We start from the raw sequence: 21841 nt of genomic DNA, 5'->3' as shown, positions 1-21841 counted from the left end.
CCAGCACAGCCTGTCCTGGTTCCTCTCCAGTGTTTGGACACATTACCTCATCTCACAATGCCCTGGGCTCTCTAAATTTGGGCCAGAGATGAGTGGCTGGGGTTAAAGGGGGCAGAGGGGAGGGTACTGGGGGAGGAGGGGGTGGGGGACTGAGGGTGAGGGGGATGGCAGTGAGGATGGGGTTGAGGTGCAGGGGGGGGGGGTGAGGGTGAGAGAAGGGGGGAATCGCAGGGGGATAACCCTAGCCCAACTCTGCAAGACTAGAGGCCGACTCAACAAGACAAGAACATTGGAGGCAAACATGAAAACACGACACACACACACACACCCTCAATAACACACACACTAATATCCTTACATACTCTCTTAAAGACACCCCCCCCCCCACACACACATCAACCTGACAATGAGAGAGGTATAATTACACACCATGTTGGAGGAAGGAACAGACACTTCCTGATATTACACATATTTAATGGTCCAAAGTGCAATGATACAAACCATTTGACAAAGAAATAATTTGATTTTTATTTAAAACAATACTCTCCAGTTCAAAAGCATAAATTACCCCCAATTCTCTTTTCGTCAGATAGCGTAATCACCACAAGCCATGTTGAACCACTGACATCCCTGCTAGGACACTCTGTTCATGTCTCAGGTTCAGGTGTCTCCGCCAGCCTGGGCTGGGGTGTTCAGGAGACAGGTGGAGCAGTCTGAGGTGTACAGGAGACAGGTGGAGCAGTCTGGGGTGTACAGGAGACAGGTGGAGCAGTCTGGGGTGTTCAGGAGACAGGTGGAGCAGTCTGGGGTGTACAGGAGACAGGTGGAGCAGTCTGGGGTGTACAGGAGACAGGTGGAGCAGTCTGGGGTGTTCAGGAGACAGGTGGAGCAGTCTGGGGTGTTCAGGAGACAGGTGGAGCAGTCTGGGGTGTTCAGGAGACAGGTGGAGCAGTCTGGGGTGTACAGGAGACAGGTGGAGCAGTCTGGGGTGTTCAGGAGACAGGTGGAGCAGTCTGGGGTGTTCAGGAGACAGGTGGAGCAGTCTGGGGTGTTCAGGAGACAGGTGGAGCAGTCTGGGGTGTACAGGAGACAGGTGGAGCAGTCTGGGGTGTTCAGGAGACAGGTGGAGCAGTCTGGGGTGTTCAGGAGACAGGTGGAGCAGTCTGGGGTGTTCAGGAGACAGGTGGAGCAGTCTGGGGTGTTCAGGAGACAGGTGGAGCAGTCTGGGGTGTTCAGGAGACAGGTGGAGCAGTATGGGGTGTTCAGGAGACAGGTGGAGCAGTCTGGGGTGTACAGGAGACAGGTGGAGCAGTCTGGGGTGTTCAGGAGACAGGTGGAGCAGTCTGGGGTGTACAGGAGACAGGTGGAGTAGTCTGGGGTGTTCAGGAGACAGGTGGAGCAGGATAGAGTCTGACCACCCTCAACTGCCTCAATAACTATCTTATTTCTTATTTTTTTTTTCTTATTTCTTTTTAAGTCTTTGCCCTCTGCACGTAAAGAAACAAAACTGACAATAAAAACTAAGTTATTGAATTGTACAAATAACTATACTCAGTACAAAAGCTTTTTTTTATGCAGTCGAAGTGCAAATTTATGCAGAGTGTCTAGATCTGATGTGAAGATGTTCTCCAGGTAAAAATGCTTCTTCCAACACGAGTAACACAGGTTTATCATTTGTATCATCACATTTATCACAACCTCAGAAAAATAACCATTTCATTTTTAGCAGCTACGTTTCCAGTTCGGTTGAATTGTTTATCCGAATGTCCGATGACACAATGACTTAACTTTGTATACTTAAATAACACTGAAATATACAAACAAAAGGTGAGCAGAATGGCTTCCTCACCATGAAGAACATTCATAGAAATCTACGAAAAATCATAAAAAAGGCTATAGAAAAATAAAAACTAAGAAAATCCATGTCCCCCAAAAATTGAAATGATAAAAACAAAAACAGAAGCCTCTGACCCAGCAGCCAATCAGAGGCTCCACAGGAACCAGACACGTGTATAAAACTGTGAATAAACAACCAGATAAGACAGTTGATACGAAACATTGGGTTTGGATGCAGTGAGATATACTTCCACAAGGTAATGCCATCCCTATTAACCTCAGTCCATGGCTTCTAGCGCCCCCTAGTGAAAGAACTTGAGTCCTGCGACCAGGAAGAATTTCTCTAGAAAGATCTCAGAGTCCAGGACGGCAATGTGGGCTGCTCGGCCAATCAGGGAGTTGGCAGTGTTGGGCAGCGCGTGGATGACATCATAGCGCACCAGGTTGCAGTCTCTGTTCTGAAGCACGGGTAACAGCAGGTTCTCTATCATCTCAGCATAGACTGGGCCTGACGGAGGGACAGAGAGGGAGGGAGGGATAGATAGATGAAGAGAGAGGGAAGAAGGAAGGAATAGAGAAAGAGGGAAGGAGAGAGGAATAGAGAGAGAAGAGAGGGAAGGAGAGATGAAGAGGGAAGAAGAGGAATAGATAGAGGGAAGGAGAGAGGAAGAGAGAGGGAGAGAGGAATAGAGAGAGGGAAGGAGAGAGGAATGGAGAGAGGGAGAGAGGGAAGGAGAGAGGAATAGAGAGAGGGAGAGAGGAATAGAGAGAGGGAGAGAGGGAAGGGGAGAGGAATAGAGAGAGGGAAAGAGGGAAGGAGAGATGAAGAGAGAGAGGGAGAGAGGGAAGGTGAGATGAAGAGAGAGGGAGAGAGAGGGAAGGAGAGAGGAATAGAGAGAGGGAAGGAGAGAGGAATAGAGAGAGGGAAGGAGAGAGGAATAGAGAGGAATAGAGAGAGGGAAGGAGAGAGGAATAGAGAGGAATAGAGAGAGGGAAGGAGAGAGGAATAGAGAGGAATAGAGAGAGGGAAGGAGAGAAGGGAGGGTGGGATGAACAGAAGAGGGGGAGCATTTTAATATAGTGAAGTGGAGGTAGAAAGGTGTGGAAACAGAGAGAGGTGGAGAGAAAAGGAGAGGACCACAGAGGGCAGACAGGAGGGGCGAGGTCAGGGGTGAAAACACTGTGTGCTGCTCTCAGCATGTGTGACCAGGCCTCACCTGTCTGCTTGTCCTTCAAGGCTGTCTTGCACATCTCAACACGGGCCGAGTGGTATGGGACATAGCGGTCCTGCAGGGAACTCACCAGAACCACGTTCCTGAAGAACTGAAGACCTGCAGCACACAAACCAACTGAAGTTACCAGGAGGGAGGGAGAGGAAGGCAGTCACACCAGAAGTGTGTGTGTGTGTAAAAAGGTGTTTTAGTTTTGCAAGTTCCTATTCCGTATCATTGGGTGGCGTGGTGAGTCCTACGTTTCAGTGGCGATGATGTTGTCAAGGGTTTTACTCTCTGTGCTTAACGTATCAAGACAACGACTGTGGTCTGTAGCGTCTTTGTTGGGATTAGCAACACCCGTCTTGCACTCTCTCAGAAGTTCTGCACCGCGCACACACACACACACACAGAGAGACAGACACAGACACCTCACCAGCTTTCTTGCTCAGCTTGTACAGGAAGGTCTGCCGGGGGTCTGAGTGGTCTCTGCAGGTGAGCTGCAGCAGAGAGCCAGACTTCTTCCACTTCTGCATGAACCACAGCCCTGAGAGGAGACAGGGAGGAGAGGGGAGACAGGGAGGAGGGTGGAGGAGAGTGGAGACAGGGAGGAGGGTGGAGACAGGGAGGAGGGTGGAGGAGAGTGGAGACAGGGAGGAGGGTGGAGGAGAGTGGAGACAGGGAGGAGGGTGGAGACAGGGAGGAGGGTGGAGGAGAGTGGAGACAGGGAGGAGGGTGGAGGAGAGTGTAGACAGGGAGGAGGGTGGAGACAGGGAGGAGGGTGGAGGAGGGTGGAGGAGAGTGGAGACAGGGAGGAGGGTGTAGGAGAGTGGAGACAGGGAGGAGGGTGGAGGAGAGTGGAGAAAGGGAGGAGGGAGGAGACAGGGAGGAGGGTGGAGGAGAGTGGAGACAGGGAGGAGGGTGGATGAGAGTGGAGACAGGGAGGAGGGTGGAGGAGAGTGGAGACAGGGAGGAGGGTGGAGGAGAGTGGAGACAGGGACGAGGGTGGAGACAGGGAGGAGGGTGGAGGAGAGTGGAGACAGGGAGGAGGGTGGAGGAGAGTGGAGACAGGGAGGAGGGTGGAGGAGAGAGGAGACAGGGAGGAGGGTGGAGGAGAAGAGGAAGAGGAGGAGAGTGGAAGGAGGAGGAGAGTGGAGGTTGAGGATGGGATAGACATGACCACAACCATGAAACCCACTCCTGCATTACAGACACACCACACTTCTCCCTCCCTCCCCCTCCACACCCTCCTCTTCCTCCCGCCCCCCGGGCTTACCGGTGTTGACCAGGGCGGAGCTGTTGTAGAGCGTGCCCAGGTGGGGCCCAGACAGCGACAGGAAGGTGTGCAGTCTGCTCAGGTAGCATTTGAACCTGGGTCTGGTGAGGACGGAGCGCACGATCAGGTTCCCCAGGGAGTGGCCTACGAAGCTGGCACAGCATCCACACCACATCAGAACACGGACAGAAACATACTGTCCCATTGCATCCTCAACATCTTTGATTCCTATTACCTTCATCATGCATTGATTGGTTAAAGTTTTGTATATTCAAGGAAGGATGTTCTCAGTATGAGAGCAGAGCAGGATGTTCTCAGTATGGGAGCAGAGCAGGAGTCTTCCAGACTGACCTGATCTTGGAGACGGTGAGGTTGTAGATCTGGATGTACTGGACTATCTCGTCCAAGAGACGGTCGGTCATCGACTCAAAGTCAGCAAACGTGTCATTCTGTGGAAGGAGAGAGACAGTCTGACGTCCAGAAGCAGGAGAGAGAGAGAGAGAGACAGTCTGACATCCAGAGAGAGAGACTGTCCACAGTCTGACATCCACAGCTGGTGGGGTTGTTTACCTAGTTAGCTTAGTTAACTGGTGGGGTTGTTTACCTAGTTAACTGGTAGGGTTGGTTACTTTGTAAACTGGTTAGTTTAATTAACTGGTGGAGTTGGTTACCTGGTTAGTTTAGTTAAATGGTGGGGTTTTATGGTTGGTTCACTGGTTAGTTTAATTAACTGGTTAGTTGGTTGGTTACCCAGTTAGTTTAGTTAACTGGCGGGGTTGGTTGGTTATCTGGTTAGGTTAGTTAGCTGGTGGGGTTAGGGTTACCTGGTTACCTGATTGCGTTCAGACATGAGGAAATCTATTCTGGATCCAGGCAGTCCTAGTTCCAGGTAGGTCTTCACCAGCCTCAGGTCTGCACTGTTACCTGGAGGAGAGGAGGACGAGCATAGGTAGGAGAGGAGGAGAAAAGGAGTAGGAGTAAGAGAGGAGGAGGAGAGTAGCATGGGTAGGAGAAAGATAGGAGGAAGAGGAGAGAAGAGGTAGGAGGGCAAGAAATGTGAGACACAAAGTTAACAACAAACCCAGGACCGCTCCAGATCCCCCAGATCCAGGATCTCAGGTCTAGCCTGGCTGTAAAGATCACTCATGCTAACCCTAATCCCCATCACCACATGCTGCCAAGCACGCACACGCACACACACACGCACGCTGCTCACCATCCAGGCCGTGGACACACACCACCAGGTGGATGCCCTCCTCGCTGCTGTCGTCCTCCTCCAGGCTGAAGTAGGGCACTGTGGAGGCCAGGCGCTCCACCTCGCTGTACAGGAAGCCTGGCAGGCGCAGCTGCCGGAGCTCCTCACGGCCCTGGAGGAACCTGGAGGGGGGGGGGGGAGGAGGAGGGGGGAGGCAGGGAGGGAGGAGGTGAGGGTGGGAGGAAGAAGAGAGGAGGCTTGGCTCAAGTGTAAATGATGCGCCAACATTTGACGTGAAGGTTACATTAACAACCATGTAACTCCATCTAATGACCTATCGTAACAACACTGCAGTTACACTATATTCACATTACGGCTGCACGTCTCTGCAGGCAGAACAACTCGATCCAACCCTAAAAAGCCAGCGAAATCTCCACTCACGCTTTCACATGAGACGCAGGGGCCTTCTCAAACCACTGCAGGGCTGGGGGGGCGGGGCCCCGGGAGGCCGGGGGCGGGGCCTGGGAGGAGGGGCCAGGAGGGGGGCGGGGGCAGGCCCCCGGGGGAACGCCCCTGGGCTCAGGGAGTTGCTCCAGCCCAAACTGCTCAAACAGCAGACTCCTCCCCTGCGCCCCCCGGTCCCCCTCGCCCTCCGCCTCCTCCTCCTCCGTCGCCCCGTTGAGGAAGGCAGAGCCATCGCCTTCCTCGTAGAAGCCGTTCTCGATCATCTCCTGGTCCTCCTCCTCGTCCTCGTCCTCCTGCCCTCCAGGCCCGGGTCCCGCCCCGAGCCCCAGAGTGATGGCGGACGTCTCCACGGGGCTGATCTCTGACACGTCCGTGCTGGAGCGAGAGCCAAAGTAGTTCTCCACCATGCCTTTCTTCACCAGGTCAGTGCTGCTGGTGGCCGAGTTACTGGAGGGACAGGTGGCCTGGGGTTCCACCCCAGAGACCCCCACCCCTTCTGGGGGCCCCAGGCCCTCAGGGGCTCCGGCCAGCCTGGAGCCTGGGTCCAGCTCGGGCGGATTGTTGGACGCTTGGCAGTCGGCTGGAGGTGTGGAGGTGAAGCCGCCTGGGCGGAGAGCCTGCCCAGGCAGGGTGCAGCGTGCTGGGGTCAGGGTTGGGGCCGGGGCCCGGTCCGGGTAGAGGATGCTGGTTCCGGCTCTGCTGTCCGGCTCGGCAGAAAACACCAGGCTCTGCTCCTGGACCAGAACGCTGGACTTCCTGGTGGGGCCCTCGGCCCCGCTGGAGGCCCTGGACGCCTCGCCCTCCTCGTCCGACGGCAGGGAGGTGATGGAGGTCAGGGAGGACTGGACCCCACTCACACCGCTGGTGTTCTCTGGGAAGAGCCCCGGGGTGGAGCTGAGGGGGGCCGGCTGAGGGGAGGGGCTGAGGGGAGGCCTGTCTGGCTGCAGGGGGGGGGAGTCGGCCGCCAGCCCCACCCCTCCAGCCTGGAGGCCCGGGGCCAGGGAGCTGGGCTCGCTCTCCATGCCCGAGTCGGAGAGACGTGACGAGGCAGAGGGAGCGGCGCCCACCCCCCCGTCCTGGAGCCTGGCGCTCTGCAGGGAGGCCGGCCCCGGTCGGGACCCCGGGGGGCCTGGGTCTGTCCGACAAGGGAGCAGGACTGTGACCTTGTCCCCAAGGTAGGGGTCTCTGGGGCTTGGCCGAACCTCGATGTGCCTCAGCCCAGAAGAACCAGCAGGACCAGGAAGTCCGACAGCTCCAGGGTGCCCGGTGGAGCCAGGGCTGTGCTTCAGGCTGCAGGGCTCCAGGGGGAGGGTCCGATTGGGGGCAGCAGCCCCAGTGCCTGCCTGGGGCTTGTTCTGAGCGTCCAGGCTCAGGAGGGTGGTGCTGTAGGCTGTGTGGCTGGACAGGCCAGCAGCCTCCGCCCCCAGCCAGTCCGGCCCAGCGCCTGGAACAGCGCCCGGCCCAGGTTCGGGGGCGGGGAAAGAGGCCTCCCCTCCAACCAGACCGCCAGCGGTCCTGGGGGGCAGGTCTGAGCTGGGCTCCCCCAGCAGGGCCTCCCTCTCCTCCCTGGGGGTGAGAGGAGTTTCGCCCCCCTGCGGAGCACCTCCCCCGCCCCCAGCACCTCCAGCCATCTTGAGGTTCTTGTACCCGACCAGCACCACAGAGTCCCTGGAGCCCTGGCGGATCAGCTTCTTGCAGTTGTCGGCCTTAGCGTTCTTCTTCAGCTTGGCGGCCTTGCCCTTGGACTTGGGCAGCGGGTCGCAGCTGTCGGGCCAGCTGGTGTCCATGACGACGTGGCGGGGGTCGGCGGGGGGGCTGGGGCAGGCGGAGGAGGAGGGGGGGGGCCGGGGGTGTAGTCCCGGGGGGCGGTCCTGTCGGGGCGACCAGACGCGGAGGCTCTCCTGGGCACGTGCTGTATGCCCAGCCAGGGCCCATCACGATCTGGGGAGGGAGGGAGGGGAGGGGGGTGAAGGGAGGGAGGGGAAGGGGGGGAGGGGACATTACATTACATTTTGGACATGTTAGCTAGAAAGATTTTCAAGCCATGTCAAATCGAATGAATTCAATATATCTGAGTGATTTACACAGATTTGTAGTCAGGAGTTTGCATATGTATAATACCCAGAAAGTCACATGTTCACCATGTGTTGGGTTTCTGCAGGCCGCCACACATTTCCTACTTCCTGTCTCCAGTGAGCCTGGACACGTGTTTATATATATCAGTGAACTGGAAAGAGGAAAAGTCTCTACAAAACCTCTACGTAGGGAGTCAGGTGGCTGAGCGGTGAGGGAACAGGGCTATTAATCTGAAGGTTCAATTACCAGCTGCGTCAAATTATGTTGTGGCCTTGGGCAAGGCACTTCACCCTACTTGCCTCCGGGGGAATGACCCTGTACTTACTGTAAGTCGCTCTGGATAAGAGCATCTGCTAAATGACTAAATGTACAATGTAATGTAAATGTATCAGTTGTTGCTCTCTCCTGTACTGGACTTTATTGTTCTCTCCTGTGCGTGTGTGGGGCCAGTTGTACTGATGTGGGGCCAGTTGTACTGATGTGGGGCCAGTTGTACTGATGTGGGGCCAGTTGTACTGATGTGGGGCCAGTTGTACTGATGTGGGGCCAGTTGTACTGATGTGGGGCCAGTTGTACTGATGTGGGGCCAGTTGTACTGATGTGGGGCCAGTTGTACTGATGTGGGGCCAGTTGTACTGATGTGGGGCCAGTTGTACTGATGTGGGGCCAGTTGTACTGATGTGGGGCCAGTTGTACTGATGTGGGGCCAGTTGTACTGATGTGGGGCCAGTTGTACTGATGTGGGGCCAGTTGTACTGATGTGGGGCCAGTTGTACTGATGTGGGGCCAGTTGTACTGATGTGGGGCCAGTTGTACTGATGTGGGGCCAGTTGTACTGATGTGGGGCCAGTTGTACTGATGTGGGGCCAGTTGTACTGACCCTCAGTGATGGAGGCCAGGTATCTGTCCTCAAAGATGATTGGCAGAGAGTTGACGTCCCCGTCCAGGTCAGCGCATTCCACAGGAAGTGGGGGAAGAGACAGGAAGTAGTTGGAGCTCTTGATGGCGGTAGTCATCTGCTGGTGGCTGTGGGCGCTGAGAGGAGCAGGCCAGGGGTCAAATACTACATCAAATACTTTCAAATAGTTGGAGATTCCAAAGCAGGTTGCCCATTACGAGGAATTAAAGAGTAAAATTAAAGGCACTTAAAATATTTTCTGTATGACAGTACTGAAGGGAACTTCACTTGCTGTATTATTATTTTTCAAGGAGGCGGTGAGACTGAGGCAGAGGAGGTGACAGAGGGAAGGAGGTGAGACTGGAGGAGGAGGTGGTGAGTGAGGGGGAGGAGGAGGTGAGAGAGGGAGGAGGTGAGAGAGGGAGAGGATGTGAGAGAGGCGGAGGTGAGAGAGGGAGAGGAGGTGAGAGAGACGGAGGAGGAGGTGAGAGGGAGGAGGTGAGAGAGGGAGAGGAGGAGAGAGAGGCGGAGGAGGTGAGAGAGACGGAGGAGGAGGTGAGGGAGGCGGAGGAGGAGGTGAGAGAGGGAGGAGGTGAGAGAGGGGGAGGAGGTGAGAGAGGGAGGAGGTGAGAGAGGCGGAGGAGGTGAGAGAGACGGAGGAGGAGGTTAGAGAGGCGGAGGAGGAGGTGAGAGAGGGAGGAGGTGAGAGAGGGGGAGGAGGTGAGAGAGGCGGAGGAGGTGAGAGAGGAGGTGAGGGGTGACAGGTGTGTGTGTGTATCTTACTGTAGTTCCTGATAGGCCAGAGCAGTCTGTCTGGGGTGCTCCAGGCAGAAGAAGGCCTCTGCAAACCGCCTCACCTACACACACACACACACAACACAGCACAACAGGTATTCTCTCTCTGCTAGACTCTGGTTGATAGGAAATATGCATTAAAAAAAAAATATATATATATATATATATATATTTATAAGGAAAAAGCCTCTGAAGACCCTTGTGTTTTTAGATGTTATTCTTTTTCCAGACGCTTTTATCCAAAGCGACATACAAATGGTGCATAAATCACGTCCTTGCCTGATCTGTTTGCTATGTCATTGTCGTTCTTTACATGTCGCCTACTAAATAAACGCCATCCTAACCAACATGGCCTGTTCCCACACTGTACTCCTCCAGGAGCATGGTATGGGGGCTGCCTTTTTCTCTCCTCCTCTCTCCTCATCTTATACTGTAACTTTTCTATTTGCCGCCGAAAACGGCTGCCGAAGTAGGCTCTCCTGCCAAAGCAAATTCCTTTGTTTGTTCAACTGTCATGGCGCCTGAACACCCATTGTGTTTCTGATGAGCGCCTGTGGAGAGGCCCTGGCGTGTTCTCACCCTGAGGGTGTGGTGCTCCGCGGCCAGCAGCGCGGCCACGCCATCCTGCAGGGACACCACCTCCAGGAACTGTCCCCACAGGGCCATGAGCAGGGAGCACAGCTGGGCCAGGTTCATGTTCACCAGCTCCGCCAGCTCATCTGGGCTCTCGGCCTTCTGCTGCGGGGACACAGCCCCACCGTCACACACCAGGGGGCGCCAGACACACCGCCGAGACACACAGGCGTGCAGACGTGCAACACACACACAGACACACACACGGACGTGCACATGGATGAACGCGTGTTCATCAAACACACACACACACACAACCTTAACAACCAACCAATATAAAAACACAGGCTACATGTGCCGCATGTTGACGTGACGCAATAATTGACACATTCAAACAACGGGGAGAACTGTCAGAGGTCCAAAGGTGAAGAGGTGAACGACCCACAGGAAATGAGTTTTATCATCATGATTGTGTGTGACATGCGTGCGTGCGGTGAGCATGGAGGATCTTACCTTGACCTGGTCACACAGGTCGGCCAGCCTGCCCTCCACGTCTACCGTCTCTGGGGGAGGAGGAGCACACGTCAGACTGAGGCTCCGGCCATGCTACTACACACGGCTGTTTAGTGGAGGGCTGGAGAGACTGCTGGTTATTAGATACAGACGGGTCACAAACAGGTAGACAGACAACTAGATAGGCAGCTTGACAGACAGACAGACAGACAGACAGACAGACAACTAAACAGAGAGCTTGACAGACAGCTTGACAGACAGACAGACAGACAGACAGACAACTAAACAGACAGCTTGACAGACAGCTTGACAGACAGACAACTAAACAGTCAGCTTGACAGACAGACAACTAGACAGACAGCTTGACAGACAGATTGACAGACAGACAGCTAAACAGGAAGACAGACAGACAGACAGGCCAGACAGACAAGTAGACAGACAGCTGGAGAGACAGCTTGACAGGCAGGAAGACAGACAGGCAGACAGACAGACAGTTAAACAGGAAGACAGACAGACAGCTGGACAGACAGACAGCTGGACAGACAGACATGAGAGTCGAGTGCACACAGACAGACAGACAGACAGACAGACAGACAGACAGGACACACCAGGTCTCCAGTGCTATAACTGTGACAGAATGATGTGAGTCACCCAACTCTGACAACAGAAACAAAACCATGAGGCTATGAGTGTGTGTGTGTGTGTGTGTGTGTGCGTGCACTACAGCTGAGTGTGACAGCAGGCTCAGTCGAGCGCTCGTTAGCAGCGACTGGAGAGTGGTTCACTGGTGAGCAGGTGTGATGAAACACAGGAAGGAACTATAGAACAGAGAGATGATGAAGGAGAAGACGGGGGCAGGAAAGGCAGGAGGGATGAACCAAGGGAAGGAGGGAGAGATGGAGGGAGGGAGAGATGGAGGGAGGGAGAGATGGAGGGACGTACCTATGGAGACGTGCCTTTGGTCTCTGGGATAGGGTCTTCTGAGAACTCTCTCATATAGGACTTGCATGCTGGACTTGGCTAGTAGGATTGTACATATAGGCATGTTTAACCTTGCTCTGCCCTATGCGCATGAAGGGGGGAGGCGGGGATTCTATGGTACCTCTCATGCACATGAGGTGTTGGGTGAGTGAGCAGGAGGGGCTAGTCAGAGCAGGTGGGTGATGTGCAGGCTTGTGTGGGGGGATGGGGGCTCCTTCAAGTCTGCTTCATCTCAGGGGTCTGGGCTCCTGTACTGGAACCCAGTACCCAGAACACCGCTATATTCCACCCAGCTGATGCAAGTGGTAGAGCTCAGTGGATCTTAAGTACACTAGTTAGTTTTTGAGATCAGCAAGTTACACTAGGTTAGTGATTACACTAGGGTTAGTTAGTACACTACATGAGTCCACTAAGTCAGTAAGTACACTTGGTTAGTTAGTAAGTACACTAGATTAGTAAGTACACTAGATTAGTTTGTACACTACGTGAGTCCACTAAGTTAGTAAGTACACTGGGTTAGTTAGTTTACTATGTTAGGTAGCACACTAGGTTAGTGAGTACACTAGCTAGGCTCCTGAGAGCTGTCAGGTGTCAGTGAGATACTAATTGGATGGAACAAGGAGGGTTAAAAATGGGGGGAACCAAATGACATGCAACACAATGTGACAGTGAGCAGCCCTTCACTGCAACAAACACGTCATCAAAACAGAAACGGTCTAGAAGGTTCTGTTTGGATGGAACATACTTTTTAATAATTATACAGTATATCCATACATATATAATTATAACAAACAAAGGTCAGTGGCGGTAGCTATATTAATCTATTATGCAAAATGATATTTTAGTCATTGTCTAGTTGGTAAAATCTCTCTGAATAATAATCAACCAGCAACAGTGACACCAAAAAAGCATACTCACACTAAAAATGAAACCGTAAAATAACATAACTGAGTGGGATTCGCAGTGTGTGTCCTTTGAAGTGCATGCAGGTTTTAAGTGACATGATCCTCTTTAAGGCTAGGACAGTGTGTTATGGAGTTAAGCGTAGTTTAGCTGTGCTAGGCTAGTGTTTTAGGGACCCTGGCTATACTACGCTAGGCTAGGTCAGACAAATGTATTCGGGGCCCTGGCTATGCTAAAGGATCTTATGCTATGCTAAGGGGTCCTATGTTGTGTCCTATGTTATTGTATCCTGTGCTATGCTAAAGGGTCCTATGTTGTGTCCTATGTTATTGTATCCTATGCTATGCTAAGGGGTCCTATGCTATACTATGGTAATGGTGCCTGTGCTAGGGTGATGCATTAGCCTACCTAGCTCCATGCGGTGAGAGGAGGGCAGCTCCTGGGTGACGGAGGAGAAGTAGGAGAACAGCCCCTGGTAGGCCAACAGCAGGCTGGCACACAAGCTGTGGTGCAGGCTGAAGGCATGCTGCAGACACTGGTCAGACACCAAGAACGTATGACCCTGGAGAGGAGGGAGGGGAGAGAGGAAGAGAGAGGAGGGAGGGGGAGAGGAGAGAGGAGGGAGGGGGAGAGGAGGGAGGGGGAAAGAAGAAAGGAGGGAGGGGGAGAGAGGAAGAGAGGAGGGAGGGGGAGAGGAGAGAGGAGGGAGGGGGAGAGAAGAAAGGAGGGAGGGGGAGAGGAGAGAGGAGGGAGGGGGAGAAGGGAGGAGGAGAGAGGAAGAGAGTAGGGAGGGGGAGAGAGGAAGAGAGGAGGGAGGGGGAGAGGAGAGAGGAGGGAGGGGGAGAGGAGGGAGGAGGGAGGGGGAGAGGAGAGAGGAGGGACGGGGAGAGGAGGGAGGGGGAGAGAAGAAAGGAGGGAGGGGGAGAGAGGAAGAGAGGAGGGAGGGGAAGAGGAGGGAGGGGGAGAGAAGAAAGGAGGGAGGGGGAGAGAGGAAGAGAGGAGGGAGGGGGAGAGGAGAGAGGAGGGAGGGGGAGAGGGAGAGGAGGGAGGAGGGAGGGGGAGAGGAGGGAGGGGGAGAGGAGAGAGGAGGGAGGGGGAGAGGAGGGAGGGGGAGAGAAGAAAGGAGGGAGGGGGAGAGAGGAAGAGAGGAGGGAGGGGGAGAGGAGAGAGGAGGGAGGGGGAGAGGAGGGAGGGGGAGAGAAGAAAGGAGGGAGGGGGGAGAGGAGAGAGGAGGAGAAGGGAGGAGGATAGAGGAAGAGAGTAGGGAGGGGGAGAGAGGAAGAGAGGAGGGAAGGGGAGAGGAGAGAGGAGGAGAGAGGAAGAGAGGAGGGAAGGGGAGAGAGAAGGGGGGGGGGAGAGGAGGGAAGGGGAGAGGAGGGAAGGGGAGAGGGAGAAGGGAGGAGGAGAGAGGAGGGAAGGAGAGAGGAGAGAGGAGGGAGGGGGAGAAGGGAGGAGGAGAGAGGAGGGAAGGAGAGAGGAGGGAGGGGGAGAGAAGAGAGGAGGGAGGGGGAGAAGGGAGAGGAGAGGGGGGGAAGAGGGAGGGGGAGAAGGGAGGAGGAGAGAGGAAGAGAGGAGGGAGGGGGAGAGGAGAGAGGAGGGAGGGGGAGAGGAGAGAGGAAGAGAGGGGGAGAGGAGGGAAGGGGAGAGGAGAGAGGAGGGAGGGGGAGAAGGGAGGAGGAGAGAGGAGGGAGGGGGAGAGGAGGGAAGGGAAGGGGAGAGGAGGGAGGGGGAGAGGAGGGAGGGGGAGAGGAGGGAGGGGGAGAGGAGGAGAAGGAGAGAGGAAGAGAGGAGGGGAGGGAGTGGGGGGGGGAGGAGAGCACAGAGATATGACGGAAAGGTCAGACTATAAAGAATGGATTAGATCCACCATGTATCAGATTGTTACGACTGCATTTGTCCTTGGCTGGGCAACAAAGGTCAGTGTTGGAGGAGCCTTTACTGAGCAATGTGCCGGTCCAAACACCAGGCTGCTCCTCCCTGCAACTCAGATGAACATGAATCCTGTACACACACACACACACACACACACACACCATGACACTGCAGTACAGGGGGGTGGAAAGGCCATCCTTAAAGAGGAACTACACACCCCAGCCTTGGCCCGCTCAAAGGGAATTTCATTCACATTGATTGTGACGCTTCCTCAAATACTCAGAGGGATGTGTCAACATGGCCAGTTACCATGTGATATATCTGAGCACTGATGTGACCTGTTGTGCATTGATGTTTTGGTGTTTAGCTGCTCTTCAAATATACTGCTCAACTAAAGGGCTCTGCAACTGCTGAGGTGCTATGCTGGTCTGAGATGAATCTGGGATGATGCTGGGATGATGCTGGGATGATGCTGGGATGATGCTGGGATGATCCTGGGATGATGTTGGGATGATGCTGGGATGATGCTGGGATGATGCTGGGATGATGCTGGGATGAAGCTGGGATGAAGCTGGGATGATGCTGGGATGATGCTGGGATGATGCTGGGATGATGCTGGGATGAAGCTGGGATGATGTTGGAATGAAGCTGGGATGATGCTGGGATGATGCTTGGATGAAGCTGGGATGATGCTGGGATGATGCTGGGATGATGCTGGGATGATGCTGGGATGATGCTGGGATGATGCTGGGATGATGCTGGGATGATGCTAGGTCCACGAGGGACTCATCCTCTGCACTGACACTCTGCAGACTCACCATTAGAACACTTGAAGCGCCGAGCAGTAAAGAGACCCCAGTAGAGTAAAAATGTTTTTTTTATTCAAATTCCAATAATTAAGAGACACGGACAGACTACTGTGTTCTGTGACTCCTCGATTTGGCCAGCCACACTATATAATCTCCACTCTCTTTGCAGCGACTTCCTCCTTTCAAATAACCTGAAAGATGCATTCACAGTTTACCAGCTCAAACTAAAGAAGAAATCCTGTGCACAATGCACTGCCCAAGATGAGTATATTTATTATATTTAGTCCACAGATCTAAAGGGAACAAAACACATTCGAAAGTATCTGGTTGATTGTAGTAGAGGGGCCACCTACTTGATTTACACATCATGCTCTACTGCTCTAGTGCTCTACTGCTCTAGTGCCCTACTGCTCTAGTGCCCTACTGCTCTACTGCTCTAGTGCTCTACTGCTCTAGTGCCCTACTGCTCTAGTGCTCTACTGCTCTACTGCTCTAGTGCTCTACTGCTCTAGTGCCCTACTGCTCTACTGCTCTAGTGCTCTACTGCTCTAGTGCTCTAGTGCTCTACTGCTCTAGTGCCCTACTGCTCTACTGCTCTAGTGCTCTACTGCTCTAGTGCTCTACTGCTCTACTGCTCTAGTGCTCTACTGCTCTAGTGCCCTAGTGCTCTACTGCTCTAGTGCCCTACTGCTCTAGTGCCCTACTGCTCTAGTGCTCTACTGCTCTAGTGCTCTACTGCTCTAGTGCTCTACTGCTCTAGTGCTCTACTGCTCTAGTGCTCTAGTGCTCTACTGCTCTAGTGCTCTACTGCTCTAGTGCTCTACTGCTCTACTGCTCTACTGCTCTAGTGCTCTACTGCTCTACTGCGCTACTGCTCTAGTGCTCTACTGCGCTACTGCTCTAGTGCTCTACTGCTCTAGTGCTCTACTGCTCTACTGCGCTACTGCTCTAGTGCTCTACTGCGCTACTGCTCTAGTGCTCTACTGCTCTACTGCTCTACTGCTCTAGTGCTCTACTGCGCTACTGCTCTAGTGCTCTACTGCTCTAGTGCTCTAGTGCTCTACTGCTCTAGTGCTCTACTGCGTAACCCGCCATCCACACTTGGAGCAGGAGTCTCAATATTACAGCCGGCTAATAAAGTCCATCTTTCTTGGAAAATGTCTAAGAGTTGCCAAACCTTGGATTTATTGCAATTCGTAGGAATGTGTAACTCTTCCTCCGCCATGATAACACTCGCCCGAACACGCCTTCAACTCGAGCGAAACTTGGCCGAGAGACTTGACAAGAATCGGCCACTGACAGCAGTGGAGATCAGAGCGTGCTTAACAAACAGTTAGAGAGGGCAGAATCTATCTAAATATAAAATTATTGGTCACAAATCTTTGGTCACATTTCTAAATACTAAAGGTGTTCGCCTACACACAATTCTATATAAATATATCGGATTATACAGATGAAAAGATGTTAAAACGATGCATCGCGATTTTATCTCACAGTCATCTATCGCATTGAGTTTTTATGCCGAAGCACCAATGAATCTTACCATCCCTACTGTCTTGTCATTCCGAAAGTTGTTCAAATGAAAAGACTAAGCATGTAACATCAAGTAAACCTATATAATATCCTAACTAATTACAATTGGCTCTCATTTTTGAAATAGCCTTCTTGGACTGTGACCTGACAATAAATGAAGAACGTTACATGTTTTTGGATAACTGGATCTAATTAGACCACTGACAGTTTATGATGTCTCTGTGTGTTTATACTTTTTACTGGGGACAACAACGCGACCAGTCAGCTGACTGTAAAATGTTGATAACGTCGGGCTCCTACAGACCAACTGCAGTCTAACCGGCAACGTTCATTTTCCGACCTTGCCTTTAGCTCCGTGCAAGAAGCGCCATCTAGCAATCATTACGTGTGAGGAACGACTCCCGGTCTGAAGACTCCGGGGTCATTTGACCAATGAGGAGGGAAAACGGCTTGGTGCTTCTAGTGTTAATTAGCCTGAGACAGAGGTAAGGAGGAGGGTAGGGGGAGATGAAGAGGAGAAAAAGAGAGGACAGAGAGAGAGAGAGAGAGAGAGAGAGAGAGAGAGAGAGAGAGAGAGGAGAGACACAGACAGAGTGATAGAGTGAGAGAGAGAGAGAGAGGAGAGACACAGACAGAGTGATAGAGTGAGACAGCGAGAGAGAGAGAGAGAGAGAGAGAGAGAGAGAGAGAGAGAGAGAGAGAGAGAGGAGAGACACAGACAGAGTGATAGAGTGAGAGAGAGAGAGAGAGAGAGAGAGAGAGGGAGAGACACAGACAGAGTGATAGAGTGAGACAGCGAGAGAGAGAGAGAGAGAGAGAGAGAGAGAGAGAGAGAGAGAGAGAGAGAGAGAGAGAGAGAGAGAGAGAGAGACACAGACAGAGTGATAGAGTGAGACAGCGAGAGAGAGAGAGAGAGAGAGAGAGAGAGAGAGAGAGAGAGAGAGAGAGAGAGAGAGAGAGGGAGAGAGAGAGAGAGGGAGAGAGAGACACAGACAGAGCGATAGAGTGAGACAGCGAGAGAGAGAGAGATAGAGGAAAAGGGGAGAGGAGAGTTCCTGTTCAGCCTGGCTGGGTCTGCTACACTGAGGCCTACTTAACTAGCTTCAGCTAGACCTTGAAAGTTCCTCCCAGGCCAGTCGTTAGATGTGGATTGATCTTTTGGAGGTACTCCATCATTCCAAATGTGCTAGGCAAGACTAATCAAGCACGTCGATGCACTAAAAAAGCACAAAAACACATTTCCGAAAACACGATTTAAAAACAGCCTTTCTCCCCTGGATGGTGTGTGTGTGTCTGAAGGTTGTCTTACATCAGGGGACACCTGCTTGACGTAGCTGGAGCCAAAAACCACATTCTCCAGAGGAGGAATGACCGAGTCTTTACTCTGGGCTGGAGCGCTGCGGTTCAGCCAGGTGCTCTTCACTGGCCGTGGGAAACTAAACACATGCACGCACACACACAGAGAGAGACACAGAGACACAGTAGTATTAAGCTAACATTTGTGAGGTGGTCTGGCAATGTCAGGCTAGGTTAATTTAGCTTACCTAGCCCCTTCTGTGTATCTCTTTAGATAAAATAAGTACCATTATATCCCACTAGTATTATATATCCCATCCTCTATGTCATTTTCTGCACTCTTATATCATATTCTATCTATGTCAATACCTGCCCTGCGCATTAGTTAATTTCCTGTCTTGTGCACCGTGTCATTTCCTGTCCTGTCCACTACATCATGTCCTGTCCTGTGCTCGGTGACTTCCTGTCAGGTGCTCTGACCTGATGAGGGGCTGGTGCAGGGCAACCAGGGATGCGTGTATCGCCATGGAGATGACGGACAGGTGGAAGTAGTCGAACATGACGTTGATGTGCTGGTGGATGCCTCGCTGGAGGCTGAAGTGGAGACGCAGTGTCCTGCTGCTGATGCTCTGGAGGGAGCTGGGCTCCTCAGGCCTGGGGGGGCGGGGGGGGGGGGAGGAGACGGGGGGGGGGGATACCGGGGGTGGGGGGGGTGGGGAGGGAGGGAGAACGAAGATCAGAGAAGGAGAGGGGAGACAACATCTCTCTAACAGCCTGAATCACTTCATGATGTATGAGCCTTATTACAAACAGAGACTAGTGTTGTCACAATACCAACATTTAGACTTCGATGCCGATAGCAAGTGTAGTGTTGCGTTACTCAATGCTGAAACAATACTCATGATTTAATTGAAATGGACACTAGACGCAGTAGCTGTGTTTCAAACTCTGAAAACGGCAACACGAGAATTAGCGTAGGCTACATCTGAGTAGCGTAGGCTACATCTGAGTAGCGTAGGCTACATCTGACTAACGCTTGAGCAATAAAATCTCTGGGGGGAAAAACATTCTATTTCTTAAAGCCTGTATTTGATTGCAAATGAAGTAACATGCAACAATAAATATATCTAATGCTGAGTGAAAATACTATGAGCCAACACACGCAATGGTATTTAATCCCATCAGCTCAACCTAGCAACAGTAGAAAACGTCATAGTTTGACACAGTCGCGCGAAAGGGGAAACAGGGATCTGGATTCTCCGAACACCGGCCGCATGTAGCAGAGCACAGGGGTGACATCACTCGCAGGTCCGCTTTTCTTCAAGACACACTAGCCTGCAGCTTTTATTGCTGAGGTTCAACTGCCTGTTTCAGCACATAAAAGTCAGTTTTTCTTAATGTCAGAATTGTACCGCTCCTAAAAAGTGGTACGGTACCAATACCGGTATGCCGCGCAACACTAAAACAGACACGAGTGCAGGTAGACAGGGCCTGTTCCTATCCACAGAGAGAACATCCTGGAGAGAGTGCGTCTGGGACACCTACGAGTAGTCTCCATCTGTGAAGTAGAGCTCCAGGCACAGTTGGAAGTCCATGTCATTTAGAGACTCCTCCACCTAAGACATGAACACACACACAAACTCCATTAACCTCCACAACAGACCAGTAATCTGAACTGGAAAAAAACATTTGCGAGGGAATAAAATGTGTGTGTGTGTGTGTGAAAGCAAGCTTAAAGCGATTCTCCTCAGCAAAACTTATTCCACTTGACCACATGACCATGAAAACTATCGTACCACTTCCTGCTTTACCTTCTTCTCGTCCAATAGCATCATGACTTTGAAGACCAGGACGTCGTTGACCACCACTTCCTCATTCTTGTACAGGATCTGAAACGTCTTGCTGCTGATGATGTCTTCCTGGACGGTGGCAGGAAAAGCCAGGTCAGAGCCTGGAGAGCAGAGGAGGGTGGGGGGGGGTGGAGAGTAAAGGAGAGCAGAGGAGGGTGGGGGGGGGGGTGGAGAGGAAAGGAGAGCAGAGGAGGGGGGGGGTGGAGAGGAAAGGAGAGCAGAGGAGGGGGGGGGGGTGGAGAGGAAAGGAGAGCAGAGGAGGGTGGGGGGTGGGTGGAGAGGAAAGGAGAGGTGGGGGGAAGAGAGGATAGCAGAAGAGAGGAGAGGGGGGGGGTAGAGAAGAGAACCCGTGTTAAACATTTACCCAACACCAGTATTCTCACTCAACACCATTTATGCTTCTGACTTCTGCCTGGTCCGACGTCCTCTGCCTTCACTGAGACCTAAGTCCTTCTCAATCACAAGGTGCTTTCTCAGGAAGAGGGGAGCCCTCACTGAACTGCACCACCACAGTTCTTCACTGAAGGTTAGGTGGCTTACAGAAGCTAAACTGAGGGCTTCTGTGAAGCCCTTCAGAACATTGCTTTAAAAAAAGTTACGTTGGACTTTAGGGTTGTAAGTCATATTGTGCTGGACATACAGAACCTGGGATTTGACTGCTCTGCGTTCCCCGCCTGGGAAGAGCACCACTCGGCCCCAGGTGAAGGACCAGGACTAGGCCGGTCAGATCCCCTCTGAGTTATCCGACCCAGAACAACACTGGAGACTTCCCAAGCTGCCCGCCTGTGTCTTCAGTGACTGGTTCTTTTGTTACGCCTGGCACATACAGAAAGGGCTTGGGGCCAGGCACAGACCCTGGCACGGGCCATCCCAGGGCAGGGACGAGCTAAGAGGCGCTGGCAAAGGAGGAGAGGCGAGGGGATACAAAGCTTGTGTTGTGAGGAGTAGCTCAACCAGGCCATGTCCACCTCCTGCCAAATGAACTCAATCGGCTTTCCTGCAGATATACTTGCCATTCCTTTATAGTGTTGGTTCAGGATGGGGTCGAGCGCAGCTCTGAGAGGGCCGTGGACACGAGGGATGGAGGAGGGATGGAGGAATACTGCGTTAGCAGCGCAGCATGAGTGCGACATTCTAGAATAAACCTAATCAGCTGATAACATTTAGGCTTCTAAATAACATCGTTCGGGGCTTGGAGCTCATCTCAGTAGAGCTGATGTATGACTGTAGAGCTGATGTATGACTGTAGAGCTGATGTATGACTGTAGAGCTGATGTATGACTGCAGAGCTGATGTAGGACTGTAGAGCTGATGTAGGACTGTAGATGTGATGTAGGACTGTAGATGTGATGTGAGACTGTAGAGCTGATGTAGGACTGTAGAGCTGATGTAGGACTGTAGAGGTGATGTAGGACTGTAGAGGTGATGTAGGACTGTAGAGGTGATGTAGGACTGTAGATGTGATGTAGGACTGTAGATGTGATGTGAGACTGTAAAGCTGATGTAGGACTGTAGAGCTGATGTAGGACTGTAGAGGTGATGTAGAACTGTAGAGGTGATGTGGGACTGCAGAGGTGATGTAGGACTGTAGAGCTGATGTATGACTGTAGAGGTGATGTAGGACTGTAGATGTGATGTAGGACTGTAGATGTGATGTGAGACTGTAGAGCTGATGTAGGACTGTAGAGCTGATGTAGGACTGTAGAGGTGATGTGGGACTGCAGAGGTGATGTAGGACTGTAGAGCTGATGTATGACTG

The 21841-nt window shown here is 52.6% G+C and overlaps 1 protein-coding gene across 1 annotated transcript in view; it reads right to left on the bottom strand.

The window, feature by feature from the left end:
• Window positions 1-457: 457 nt before the first annotated feature.
• Window positions 458-21841, bottom strand: part of fam135a (family with sequence similarity 135 member A) — a 37133-nt gene continuing 15749 nt past the window's right edge. The window contains 19 exon segments of the mRNA XM_084709209.1: window positions 458-2344; window positions 3054-3167; window positions 3484-3594; window positions 4324-4475; window positions 4675-4772; window positions 5156-5247; window positions 5540-5700; window positions 5960-7836; window positions 7839-7924; window positions 8940-9094; window positions 9741-9814; window positions 10332-10490; window positions 10839-10888; window positions 11781-11858; window positions 13131-13284; window positions 18246-18372; window positions 18713-18886; window positions 19778-19848; window positions 20044-20183. Coding sequence (XP_084565335.1) covers window positions 2139-2344; window positions 3054-3167; window positions 3484-3594; window positions 4324-4475; window positions 4675-4772; window positions 5156-5247; window positions 5540-5700; window positions 5960-7836; window positions 7839-7924; window positions 8940-9094; window positions 9741-9814; window positions 10332-10490; window positions 10839-10888; window positions 11781-11858; window positions 13131-13284; window positions 18246-18372; window positions 18713-18886; window positions 19778-19848; window positions 20044-20183 — 4079 coding nt within the window. The 3' untranslated portion in view covers window positions 458-2138.

This window comes from Hypomesus nipponensis, chromosome 11, assembly GCF_054491055.1.
Source record: "Hypomesus nipponensis isolate SF chromosome 11, ASM5449105v1, whole genome shotgun sequence".
NCBI classification, from domain to species: Eukaryota; Metazoa; Chordata; class Actinopteri; order Osmeriformes; family Osmeridae; genus Hypomesus; species Hypomesus nipponensis.
The sequence above is the reverse complement of the archived record's forward strand: the minus strand, read 5'-3'. Positions and strand labels throughout refer to the sequence as shown.